General features: G+C 36.7%; 1 protein-coding gene across 1 annotated transcript in view; it reads left to right on the forward strand.

Moving 5' to 3' along the window:
• Positions 1-11,825, forward strand: part of oxtra (oxytocin receptor a) — a 15,217-nt gene extending 3,392 nt beyond the window's left edge. The window contains exon 3 of the mRNA XM_007570413.2: positions 7,813-11,825. Within this exon, the coding sequence (XP_007570475.1) occupies positions 7,813-8,066 (254 nt within the window). The 3' untranslated portion in view covers positions 8,067-11,825. The remainder of the gene's footprint in view (positions 1-7,812) is intronic.
• Positions 11,826-12,598: the final 773 nt, after the last annotated feature.

Consider the following 12,598-nt stretch of genomic DNA (forward strand, 5'->3'; position numbering starts at 1 on the left):
TATATATATATATAGCAGAAGACAGAAATGGTGAGAGGTTTTCTTGCAGCACAGAGATGACATGTTTTTAACCGAGGTGGTTCTTGCATGAATTGTACTCGGAGTGTGTCCATTTTTTCTGCACACACAAAACACTCTGCAGATGAAGCTTAGGGGTTCAAGAAATTGTAACTAAGAACTAAAAAAAGTGTGCTTTTTAATTTCAGGTCTTTGCACTTGGTATAAAATAATTCAAACCAAGTTTGAAGCATGTTCTTTACTTTAACTCAGGTGATTCTAACCTCAAGAAGCATTAGAAATACTCTGTTTCCACAAACAGAGTAAACAATTTATACATTCAAAAACAATGTTTTATAGAAACTCTCTTCTTCAGTGCTTAACAATCCAGTGTAGCTTTGACCATTTTAAGTATTTCAGAACATCAACGTCACTTCACATTTCCTGCCATTCTTTTAGAAAATTTAGCAATATTCATATCTCCAATTGAACTACATGTTTTGGTTTCTCTTTTGACATGTTTGTTTAAAATTGTTTTCACCTCTGAAACTCGGAGCCATTCAAAGGCGTAAGCAAACTAAACTGCTTGTTATGCCTCCACCAGGTCAGAAGGGGGCACTCAAGAGCTCCTTTCACACAGATTCTAGCACTATTTTTAACATTTTTCTTAAAGGATCTTACTCTGTACTTTGAAGGTTGATCAATAGCTATTTTGAGATAATAAAAAAAAATCTTTAAATGTTTCATGCTGCAAATTAATTCATCAATAGATGGGAAAAAAATCAGTGCTAGTAAAAATAATCAGTTCTTTTGTTGAACTTGGATTGAAACTTTGTAAACTAAGAGGAAAGCTAACTTGTTTTGATTTACTAAATAATGGACTTACGTAAAAGAAATACAATGGTCGACCTTGGACAATTCATTGAAAACATTTTGTGAGGCCACTTTGTTAAATTCTGCTAAGGGCCCATTGCAATCCTCGACCAGCTATTCCAATTCTGTCCATTTGATGCATTACAAGCAAAGACACATGCTTGATGAAAAAGTAATTGGCTCTGACGCCGCACCTCGGTGTTATATTTAGAGGAATAGTGGCCAGAAAAAGGACGAAAAAAGCTTCAGTGTGTGGAAAAAGAAGAAAACGATTAATCCATTTCCCGTTAGGGAGGGTGAGAGGAGGAGGCTGACGTCTGGACGTCAGCGACACTTAGTAATGGCAGAGTTTGGCTGCGACAAGTGCCAGTGTTTGTGTACAAAGGAGAGCAGGAGTGTCATCTGTGTGCGCTGATAAAGAGTTAATTAGACGCAAAGAGCAAACCCGGCACAGACAGCTTGGGAAATAAACCGCAGCCAAGAGGAAAAAATGTCCATATTACAAATACTGAAAAATATCAATGATGGTTCTTTTTTTTTTAATCATATATGGTACAGCACATTGTCACATGATCCTGCATTAAAACCAGCAGTAAATACACATCCTTATAGGTAATCAAAGGTGTATTTCTTTGGATTGAAGGAAATAAATTCTGTTTCTCAGGGTCACGGTGGATGAGAGGATTTGTTTTTATGCGAGGTGAACACCACCTGTTTGCTAAACTGAGCCTAATGACAAACAGACCCCTGCTTGTTTGACCTTGGTTTTCCCCTGTATGTCGAGCTGCATGTGTGAGGATTTATCAACCTGAACCAGCAGGAAATTCTCTGTTATCTGGTCATTAAATACCCCCAGTCCCTATGAGATCTGTTACTTTTTACATAGAATAATAATGAATCATATATTGCTTTACAATCTGAGATCAGAAAGTGAAATTTGAAAGCTGATAAAAATTGCACCATCTATCTATCTATCTATCTATCTATCTATCTATCTATCTATCTATCTATCTATCTATCTATCTATCTATCTATCTATCTATCTATTATTTTAATTTTTTTTTTTTTCCTCATGCAAAGTGTTGAGTGAGTGGTGAAAAACTCTGGTGCTCTCTTTCCAATCTGACCGAGTTTGAGTTATTCTCTCACAGAAGAATGGGTGACAATTTCTGATTCTAGAAATACATAGCTGGTAGAGACATGCTCTACAAGCCTTTCAGCATTTTCTGCAGTGAAAGGCGGTTCTGCAATACAGACTAAAGAAAGCTGAATTCAAATGGATGCTAATCATTTCAGCTTTTTATTCACGAAAAATAAATCATAAAACCATTCATTGGGTATGGATACATTTTCAAAGCACTTATAAGAGATATCTTATGGGGCTTTAGGTCTGACACGTAACTTGAGTTTAGTCGTACAGACAGAAAAAAGAACAAACTTCAGAACGCTGAATGTTGACTTTGTCATAATAAAAAGCAGCTTTATTGATTTCTGCTCTTTATGTCTGAGTTAGGAAACATTTTACGGACAATGAAACTAGTTGCCAATAAATAATAATGTGTTTTTAGTTCATTTTATGACTTTTGTTGACATATAATGTTGCAACACATTATGAAAAATTAAACGTTGCTCTTAATTTTTACATTCTGGAAATAGGTTAGGAAATGTAAAAAGTGTTGGCTATATTTTTGTACTTTTATCTTCAAGTTAACTTTAAAAGGTACAAAGCTGCTGGCAAACAATGTCAACATGCTCAAAAATTGGTTGATTTTATAATTTTTTTCTAAAAAAAAAAAGAAAAAAGAAAAAAGAGAAATGATGGACCACACTGACTGATCGCTTTCACCTTTACACTCAATACTTTTAAACACTGCTAAACAATGACAATAAAATTAGATATTTAAAAATATAAGAGTGTTTCAGACATAAATAGCTCACTATTGGCTCAATAGGTAATACCAAAACAAGTAGTAATGCAGTTAAACGTGTGCAATAATGATAAAGTGTGAACATATAAGTTACTTTTCTGTCTCATCAAAAGCATAACTTCATCTTTATTATGAAAAAAAAAAAAACGATCATGCACGTCATAATCTATTTCCTCTCCAAAAAATGAGAAGTCAGCTTCCTGACACGGGGATAACATGACTGAGTCCAGACCCGTTGCAGATGGCTTTACCATTTTTAGCACCTGATTGGGCTTATCAGCATCATTTCTGAAAATGTCAGAAGACAACAAAAATCCCCCGATTCTCTCTGAGATTTGTTGGAGGGAAATCAGCCGCCTGCATGTGTGATTTCACATTTAGCCGCCAGACAGATTTCATTATGTGGTGGATAAAACAGCTGAAGGTTAAACCTCGACTCAGACGAGCCGACACAAACTCCAGATTGTGAACAGAAGCATCTTGTTGCAGTGGTTGCTGCCCTTGGCAGCTGACTCACACCCCACTATTGATTTGTATTAAGAGTTTTTAATGGGCACAGTTTCCACCATTCAATTTCCAAAGTCTTTTTTTTTTTTTTGTAAAGGTCAGTTCTCGTGTCTTTTATAAGGAAGGAAGCACAACTCAAAAGCTTTTTTTTTTTTTTTTGCTTTTTAACATTGAATCTAATTTTGTGTTAAAATCTAAATGAGGTTACCACTAATGCATGTTTACCATCCATGAACTACAATCAGAGTTAAACGAATTTCTCTGGAGTCTTTTGGACTGGACAGAATCAGCCCTGACAGCCACACAGATGTACCACCCGCAGGGTGATTAGACTGTCGCTTCATTTGCCGTGTGATCTATCAATCCCCCTGTGAGAGACTCCATGAGCCAATTCAGCAACGGGCTTTCTTTTTCTCCGTGAAGCCACACAATATTCAAATTGGATCCGGGCCCTGCTCTCATCTGCTTTGATGATAAATTCCTGATAAACTCCAGTTGGTCATTTTTGCACCACCTGCCACTGCACTGCGTTCCAGAGGTCGCAACTCCAAGGTAGATGACACAACCTGCGACACGGTTAACTAAGACTGACGCGGCAGAGTCACATTTTAATCCGTGAGCATGACCCGTAGAGGACAGCTCTTCTTAATCATGTGTGGTGTTGCGAGAGTTTCATGCCCCCTATGATGGCATTTTACTCTGCAGTTTCTAATGAATCCAGGGGACAGAAGCAATAAGATTAGCTAGGGCACAGGCAGACCAAGAGAAAGATTAGCAACCACTGAGACGAGGTTAAATACAGGATACAAACCAATTACATGATCTGAAACTCATTTGCCAAATGTCAGGTGGACGGCGGAGTTAGCGGTGTAAATGTCATCCAGCGTACCACTTCAGGTTGCTTTCTGCAATCTACCGCTGCATCACTGGGCAGGAAACAGTGTCACCTCTTTGAATCTGGCAGATGTCTCTGCAGAGTTCGGATTGGTGTCGACGGTCAGCGATGGTTGAAATTCTGTAAAACCATTTTCCAGGCACAGGGTTTTGTGTGTGTGTGTGTGTGTGTTGTAGTTTTAAGGTGCTGTCTTTTTCTTTAGTGTTTTTTTTCTGATTTGAGTGACAGAAAAAACCTTTAAACACAGCATGAGTAACTCTGTATGGCTATAGGATTGAAGCAGACACTGTGAACCAATTTCATTATTGTAAAAAAACAGCAAACACATTTAGTTTAGCAAAACTAAACCTTGACACACCTGCTCTAAAAGTGCATACAGAGTAAATACCTGTTTGTTCCCTCATTAGTTTGCTAGCATTTTCTGTTTGCCTTTTGCTTATGAACTCAACAATGACTCTTGTTGCGGTACTGAAACGTTGACACCAAATTGAAAGACTAAAACATTCAGATTGAAAACAGTCATTTCTGTTTCCTGCATCATTTCCCAGAGCACTGAGTTTCAAAGATTTAGAAATTTAAGCACACCTTCCTAAGCAGTGCATTTGCATGCTGTTAATAATTCCCTTACCAGTAGCACACCAAGACCATTATTCCTGTGGGGGAAGAAGGAAAATTCATGACTAATTATGTGCAAAAAGAAAAACCTTTCAGTCTTTTTTGGGGGCTACAAAGTCACGATTGCAGCTGTTACAAAAGAAAAGTTCAGTCATTTCCTGCAATCTTCTGCATACACACATCCTGTCCCACTGAGAACAACTTTCCTGCAAAATCAACCAATTTTCTTTAGCCCCTGACTATTTGACCTCCTGTCTGCTCAATTTCACTATTCTGAAGCCAAGTGTGCACATTTTCCATCAAATGTTGTGGTGAAACATGCGGGGAGAATTTGATTTATAGTTGAAAGCAGATATCAGAAGACACTGTATGAAAAGATAAATACAATTTCCCCCTGCTGTCTGAATTTACACCAGGTTAAAATGTTCCTCTTTTATTTGTTTGCTTAATCTCCCTCCGCTACTCCATCTGGGATTTCTCACATTGAGATTGCCTTTAAAAATCTTTGGGAATTCCAGATGATGTAAGTTTTTAACAGTTCAATAACATAGTTTGAGTTAAATGGACGCACACCTGTGCAGGTGTTTTAAGGAACACTTTAAATGCTTTGCTTCCCTACGTGGCACCATGAAGAACAATCTAAAAAAAAAAATTAGCAAAGTTATCAGGAAGAGAAATGTGAACGTCTTCCCTTCTTCCTCATCCTCAAATTCAATTTCCTGATCATGAAGGTGCCAAAATTGTCGGTCTAAATAAGTATATGAGTCCTTGTCAAACGGCGTTTTGTCTAAAGTACAAAGGGTTGGAGTCCCAGTTGACGACATCCCAACTAAAGTTCTACAGCTTTTTATTTCTCTTTCTCACTGTTAACGTTTTAATAATGTTTTTTAAATCTCTTTCTCTTTCTCACATGCTGTTTTTATTTTAATTATGTAAAGCACTTTGAAATGCTTTGCTGCTGAAATGTGCTATACAAATACAATTTGATTGATTGATTGATATGCCAGTATGAACACCATGGGTGTTAACAGGTAACCCCCAAGTTATACAGAGAGTGGATTAAGTAAAATAAAGTCAATATTTAGGAGCAATCCTTGAAAAGCTCTGTTCTCACTCAGAAAAGTGGGAAGGGATGAAAAGTACTGTGGCTGACAGATGTGCAAGTGCAGCAAATGGCAAAACGAGCTGCAAACACACGAGTGATGCAAACTCCAAAACACAAATGCTGCAGAAAAATGCTGGGAGGTCTGGGCACCTTTGAAAATGAGATGAGACATTTCAAGTTTTTATATTCAAAATAAATACGGAAAAAAATTGTTGGAACGTCCATTTTGTGGAGCGAGTTTTTTTTATCTACTGTTGTTTGTTTTTAATAATACTGGCATTTCCCCCTTGCTTCTATTTCCTGTGGTTGCACCATTTTGGTTGTTCATCGCAGGAGTTTCTGTCTTCATTTGTTCTGTTGATTTTGTTGTAGGTTTTTGCTCCTATTTTCTGTGATTGAAGCATTTTTCTGTTGCCTTTGGTTTTTTATGTGTTGTGTATTTTGGAGTTTGCATTGTTCATCAGTTTGAAGCTTGTTTTTTTTTTTTGTTTGTTTTTTTTTACAGTTTGCTGTGCATTTGCACCTGTCAGCCACTGTAGAAGAAGTTTATATGACCGTGGCACCCTATAAATCTGACTCCAGAGTTAAAGAAAAAATACATTGTTCAAACCCAACCCAACGGACCCAAACCAAGAAAAGTTTTATCTGAAATAATATCAGAAAGTGAGAATGTAACAGTATTATTTTCCTTTTTAGCAATGCACTTACATATCTGGTTTTGCATGAATCTCGCAGAGAGCCGTCTCTTGCTGAATGCATATGGCTCATTGCTGGAAGGCATTTTTACCATGCTAGCTATTAGTAATTTCTTCAGAAACACAAATGCTGAAACCACCAAAAAACACCCAATGCAATAACCAGATGTTATGACAAAACCAAATAATAGTAAAGAACTAACCCGTAACATTTCTTCTAAAGGATTGGGTCACTTGACTGTGCAACGTTGCAGAGCTGTGCTTCTAAAAACAAGACAAAAAGAAAACTGAGATTTGATTTCTGCAGTTATTATTGTTTCTGATTGCACAATTATTTAATAAAAATTAATGCTTCTTGTTCAAGTGGCTGGCACTGCTAAGAGGTAAACGGTCTGCACTTGTATAGTTTTTATCAGGTCCAGAGGACTTTGAAACACTACATTCAGCCTTTCACGCACACATTCACACGCTGACGGTAAACCACAGCTGCCCGGGGGAGACCAGCAGGAGCGAAGCTGCCATTCAGTCGGCTCCACAGGACCCTCTGACCATTTTTATTTAAAGGGCTCAGGGTAAGAGCAGATAAACAATGCAAGAGTTTAGCCTGAACCCCCAGTCTAAAATCAATACAGGGAAAATCCTACAGCAGCTGGTGTTGGTTTATTTATATGACTGTAGCCATCCTTTTTTAATTTTTTTTTTTTTTTTTAAAAGTCATTAAGTTAAAATAGAATCTACCTTCTATTACGTTATTAGCTGCAAACACACGAGTGAAGCAAACGCGTTTATAATCAATTGACCTGATATGTAAAGTGCTTTCTTCACTACTAAACTAGCTGATTGATATTAAGTTAATTGTTTAAATATCAGCTTTTAAAAAGGCTCTTTTGAGGTAAATGTGTGGCGAGTCATCAAGGAAGTACACGTATAGTTGGGAAGTTGAATTATGGCTGTTTGTTCCTGAAATGGTCTGTTCTAAACTTCAGTACTAAACAACAACAATAACAAAAAAAAAAAAAGCGCATTCTGTAAATAATTTTTAAATTTTTTTTGCTAACACAAAACCAAGTGTCGGCGGTGGATTTACGGTTTCCACCAGCACCTCCAAAACGTCTTAGAGAAAAACCCAGACTCAGTTTGTCTTTCTCATTCCGTCAGGCGGCAGTAACATTCCACTCTCTGTCTCCCCGTTTGCAGCCATGCCCTTCATTATCTCCATGCTGCTTGCCAGCCTCAACAGCTGCTGCAACCCCTGGATCTACATGTGCTTCGCTGGGCATCTCTTCCACGACCTGAGGCAGAACTTTCTGTGTTGTTCCGCTCGCTACCTTAAGTCATCCCAGTGCCGCTGCGAGCATGACTTTGACTCCAGCCACAAGAGCAACTCATCAACCTTTGCCATTAAGAGCACCAGCAGTCAGAGGAGCATCACACAGACATCCACCACGTAAGCCGCTGGCCTCCTCTTTTTTTTTTTTCCTGCCTCCCAAGTTGCCCACTCAGCCTCTCACTACATGCTGCTCCCCATAAATTTTCCAGCGGTTCGATTTTTTTTTTTTTTTCAAAATGCCTCTCTCTGCAAGACTTGCTGTTAAAGCCCAGAAGGGGGAAAACAACCCACACAGTCCTTTCATTTCTGCATACATTTATTATTTAACTGTGAATCTGAAACCATTAATCAACAGAATCCCTTTTCATGAATTTCAATGAGATAATCACAGACTAAAAAGAGTGATTGAATGAAACTTTTTCTGTTTTGTTTTTTTTTGTTATATACTTGATCTAAATGTATAAAGTGTATCTCAGTGTTTATTGTGCACACAAACTGAGTAAAAAGACTATTTGACGAATGTTGATGCGCTGTAAATTGTTACGGTTTTGTCACCAGCAAAGCTAATGGATCCAGTTAGTCTGTGTTGCTATTATAAATTTATTCCTCTGTTATAAATACGATATGTATCCTGTTGTTCAGCTTGTTACATATTTGCACAGATATAAACTGTTACTTCAAGGTTTTGTTAAGTTTATTACGCCATGCCCGTCTCTGCTAAACGTTGGACAAATGGCTGAAAAACAATAAAAGAAAATTAAAGTGACAACAGGTTTTGATGATGTTATTGTTTTTTGTCCAGCTGATGTACTTCAGCTGGGAGAATTTCAGCCTGATATGAATGTCATCATATACAGTAGGGATTTCAGCTCAAAAATGGTTCCTAATACAAATATTGCAGAAAGTATTTATTCCCATTTTGTTACATTACAATCACAAACCTTAAAGTTTCCTATCTGGATTGTAGATGCTAAGCTATCATGTTTGTAAAGCCATTTTTCTTGTAACGCCAAGAGTAGATAAGGAAGACTGCCGATGTTAGCTTCTGCCAAGAATGTATCCACTGTGATTATTGTGATGTCAACATATATTTGGTGTTTAAACTGTTAAAATAGGAAGTTATAAGCATTCTTACAGGAGGTCTCACGTAACTTAACACCTGGAGGTCCACCGTTTTGACTCCTGAACACATACTGTATGTGAGCCACAATTTCAGAATTTTATTTGGAGAAGTTATGTACGATCTTCCTTCCGGTTTACTTTGCGTTGATCTGTCACATAAAATCCCAGTTGAAATACAGTGAAGATCGTGGTTGTATGAATACCTAACCGTATAATGATGGCCATTCTTGATGGTGCTCATAGGAGGGGAATTACAAACAAGACCTGCTGAAAGATAAACGTCTCTCAGCATAGCAATTTCACCAGATAAATAATAATTTTATATCATTCGCTATTTATTTCAGGCTTATTTTTCTGTCTTCAACTGATTACTGAGCTCCCTCTTTTGTAAAATCCAACAGTACGTGTCTCCATAAACAGTACTGAGACGACTAACTTTGCAGATATAATTGACCACTCCAACCATTTAGCAGTCTCTTCTTACATTTGCCATGTATCGCAACCTGTACGAGGATTATGCAGCCTGCCAACTTTTCTAAAACGTTTTTACAATCCTCCTTTCCAAATACCTTAAACTCTCTAAGGTCTTTGAGACAATATTTTATGGATCGTTTTCAGTTTTGTTAACATGAATGTGGAAGATAAGAAAGACGTTCTGTTGTTTTTACCAAATTTGTCCACATGACTTTCTTTCTAAAGATCATCAGACTGGATTTTCATGTAATTTATTCCAGGAGGATTTATGACATGCCTCTTCCATAATTTGTCTTAGTTTGTTTTTGTTTAAGTTACTTACTTTTGAGTTTCAAGTTTTCCTTTTAAAAATTGGAATAAGTGATAAAGAGCGTATTTTTCACACTCACCCACCCGGGGTGTTTCTATTCCAATCCACTGGACAACCCCACTGTGTCATTCCACACCACTTACTGGTCAACCACTGCAAGAGCATAAACCCGTCTTCAGACCAACAAGGTCGACAGACAGTAAACAGTATTGTGCACCTGGATAAATCTGACCAGAGCTTCTATAGCATGAGTAAAAAATACTGGTGTCAGTATCCAGCTAAGGATTAATGTAATTGTTAAAGTTTTTAAATTTTGGTTTTGAATCAGGAGGAAATTGCAATTTATCTTCTGCTCATTCAAGTAGACATCATGCATCTCTTAACTTTATCATTTTTTTAACAGTTACTGTGACTATTATTCTTAAAAATACTTCATCAGTAACTCGTTTTCTCCGAAACAATATCTTTTCAGATTAGTTGAATTGTGTGGTGCATACATTTCGTGTTTTTGACTTTTATGTTTTCTAAGTGCAGGACATGAACGAAAGCTCTCTAGGGAAGACGGTGAAGCTAATGTCGAAGTGAAGTAAGTGTGGAGGTATTACCAGCCACTCACCTAGAATTGGTAACAAACTGAAGAGATATATCAGCTATTTAAATCGGGTGAGTTCTATCCGAAACCCATCTGAAACATTCAGGACGACGGCCCTTGAGGACTGGAAAGGCTCAGTGGCTAAGCCGAGGAAGTGGAGGGGAGCTGAGAATGCTAAAAAGTCTAAATTATGCTGAAGAAAATTGTATTTGCAACCTGATGCAGCTCTAGGACAAAACCAAGGGAAACATCACTTATCCAGGAACTCAAAATGGACTCAATTCAAAGTAGAAACCTTGTTTTTATGTTCTCTACTTGTAATGAAACAATAAAAGTTGGAATTTCCATTTCTTTTTTCTTTTTTTCTTTTTTGTTTTCAGGCACAGGAAATACATTTTTTTTTTTATTCTAGACTAGCCGAAAAGAAGAAACTAAGGTCTCAAAATTGAAAATGAAGAGCTTAGAAGCATGAGACTATAAGTAGAGAGCACAGGAAGAGTTTTTCACTGAACTGAACAGCGTTAGAAGATGGTTAAATATGTAACTGGATAAGTTTAACAACAACCACAATTAGTTTTTAATAGTTTTCACACATTATTAACTGACTTGTCAAATACATATTTAGGTCTAAATACCTGGATTTACATGTGGAAACACTGCTTAAAGGAAAAGAAAGCAACTTTTTTCATCCCTAAAAACACAAATAACCTGAGTGAGGATGTAAATTCATACATGAAGGGTTACTTGCATATGTCACTATTATTAAAGAAAATGTACCATTATGTTATTAATGTGGCTTTTCAGCTGATTGAAAGTGTTTGGTGAAATTGAATCTCACCACTGCAGACATTTTCCAGTCTTGTTGGATCCCAAACACTTTTTTTTTTCTTCAAAGAGCTAATAAATAAAATATTGCATGAAAGGTTTGCAGGAGGAAAGAAACAAAAAGACCAGAACGCAGTGAGCAGAGTGAAAAACAACAATGTTATGAACAAAGCAGGGTGTGGTGGCAGTGAACCATTAAGAAATGGTCTAATGAAAGAACGCGTGAAAAACACACAACAGCATCCTCTAGTGGGTCTCAGTTCACTGGTCAGCGCATCCAGGATGACAGAAGATTCCAAAAACACGTTGTTGTGGGATGATTTCTAAAGCTTTTTGCAAATGCATTAAATTATTGCATGCACTAAACTCTACTTAACTGTGAGTTTGTTTACTCCAAACTAGTACAAAATGTTATAAGAGATGTCATATCTTGATGTACATAACAGACTTGGAAATTTGTTTCTATTTTTTAAAAAAATCATTTTTCTATACTGCATTATAAAGGGTCCTTATAAATTACACAGAAAACGAAGCATGTATAAAGCACATACAAACAAGTCCAAAATACAGGACAAAGTAGTTGTTTACAATTCATTTCATTTCTTTGAGGTATATAGTGAACAATATGATGAAAATCAGTAACAAAACAATGCAAAAAGTTTTGAAAGGAACCAAATTAAATGCACAAATAAAACAATTTATCTTTAGAGCAATATTAATTAATGTTATGTAATTTTTTTTGTTTTTGCATGTTTGTGAATTCTTGCTTTTTCTTAAATAGTGCCTCTTGAGAATGGACACATCTCTGTACAAAAACGTCAGGATTTGTCATGTAAAACAATCAATCTGCAATAAATAACTTCCAAATTTTTCATGCTCATGACGTCTCATGTGTCCCGTTCAACTGAAAATAACAAATCTGCTAAAAGGTAAAGAGGTGCAAACTCCTGATAAGTAAGTGACTGATGCTGTTTTGAGGCCTCCGTCGTTTAATTTCAGGACTCCATTTCTCTGGTGGGGAATTGTTTATTTAGTATCACTGTTGTTGGTTATTATTGTTTTTGATCTTTGATGCTTTTTCTTTTGGCAAATATAATTGTAATCTGCTTGGGTTTTGTTAAAGGATATAAATGAACAAATGTCATGTAAGTCCAAGTAGAACAGCTGGACTTTGTTTCTGATATATTTTCTTACATTTCTTCTCCTAACAGATTTGTTTGATTTTCATCCGGATCTAACAGGACATATACCACATTAGAAGTAAAATCATTCTTTAAATGATTCTTCGTGAACTCATTTTTTGCATCACAAAATTGTTTTTTTTTGTGTG

Source organism: Poecilia formosa, unplaced genomic scaffold (genome assembly GCF_000485575.1).
Source record: "Poecilia formosa unplaced genomic scaffold, Poecilia_formosa-5.1.2 Scaffold260, whole genome shotgun sequence".
In the NCBI taxonomy this organism is placed as follows: domain Eukaryota; kingdom Metazoa; phylum Chordata; class Actinopteri; order Cyprinodontiformes; family Poeciliidae; genus Poecilia; species Poecilia formosa.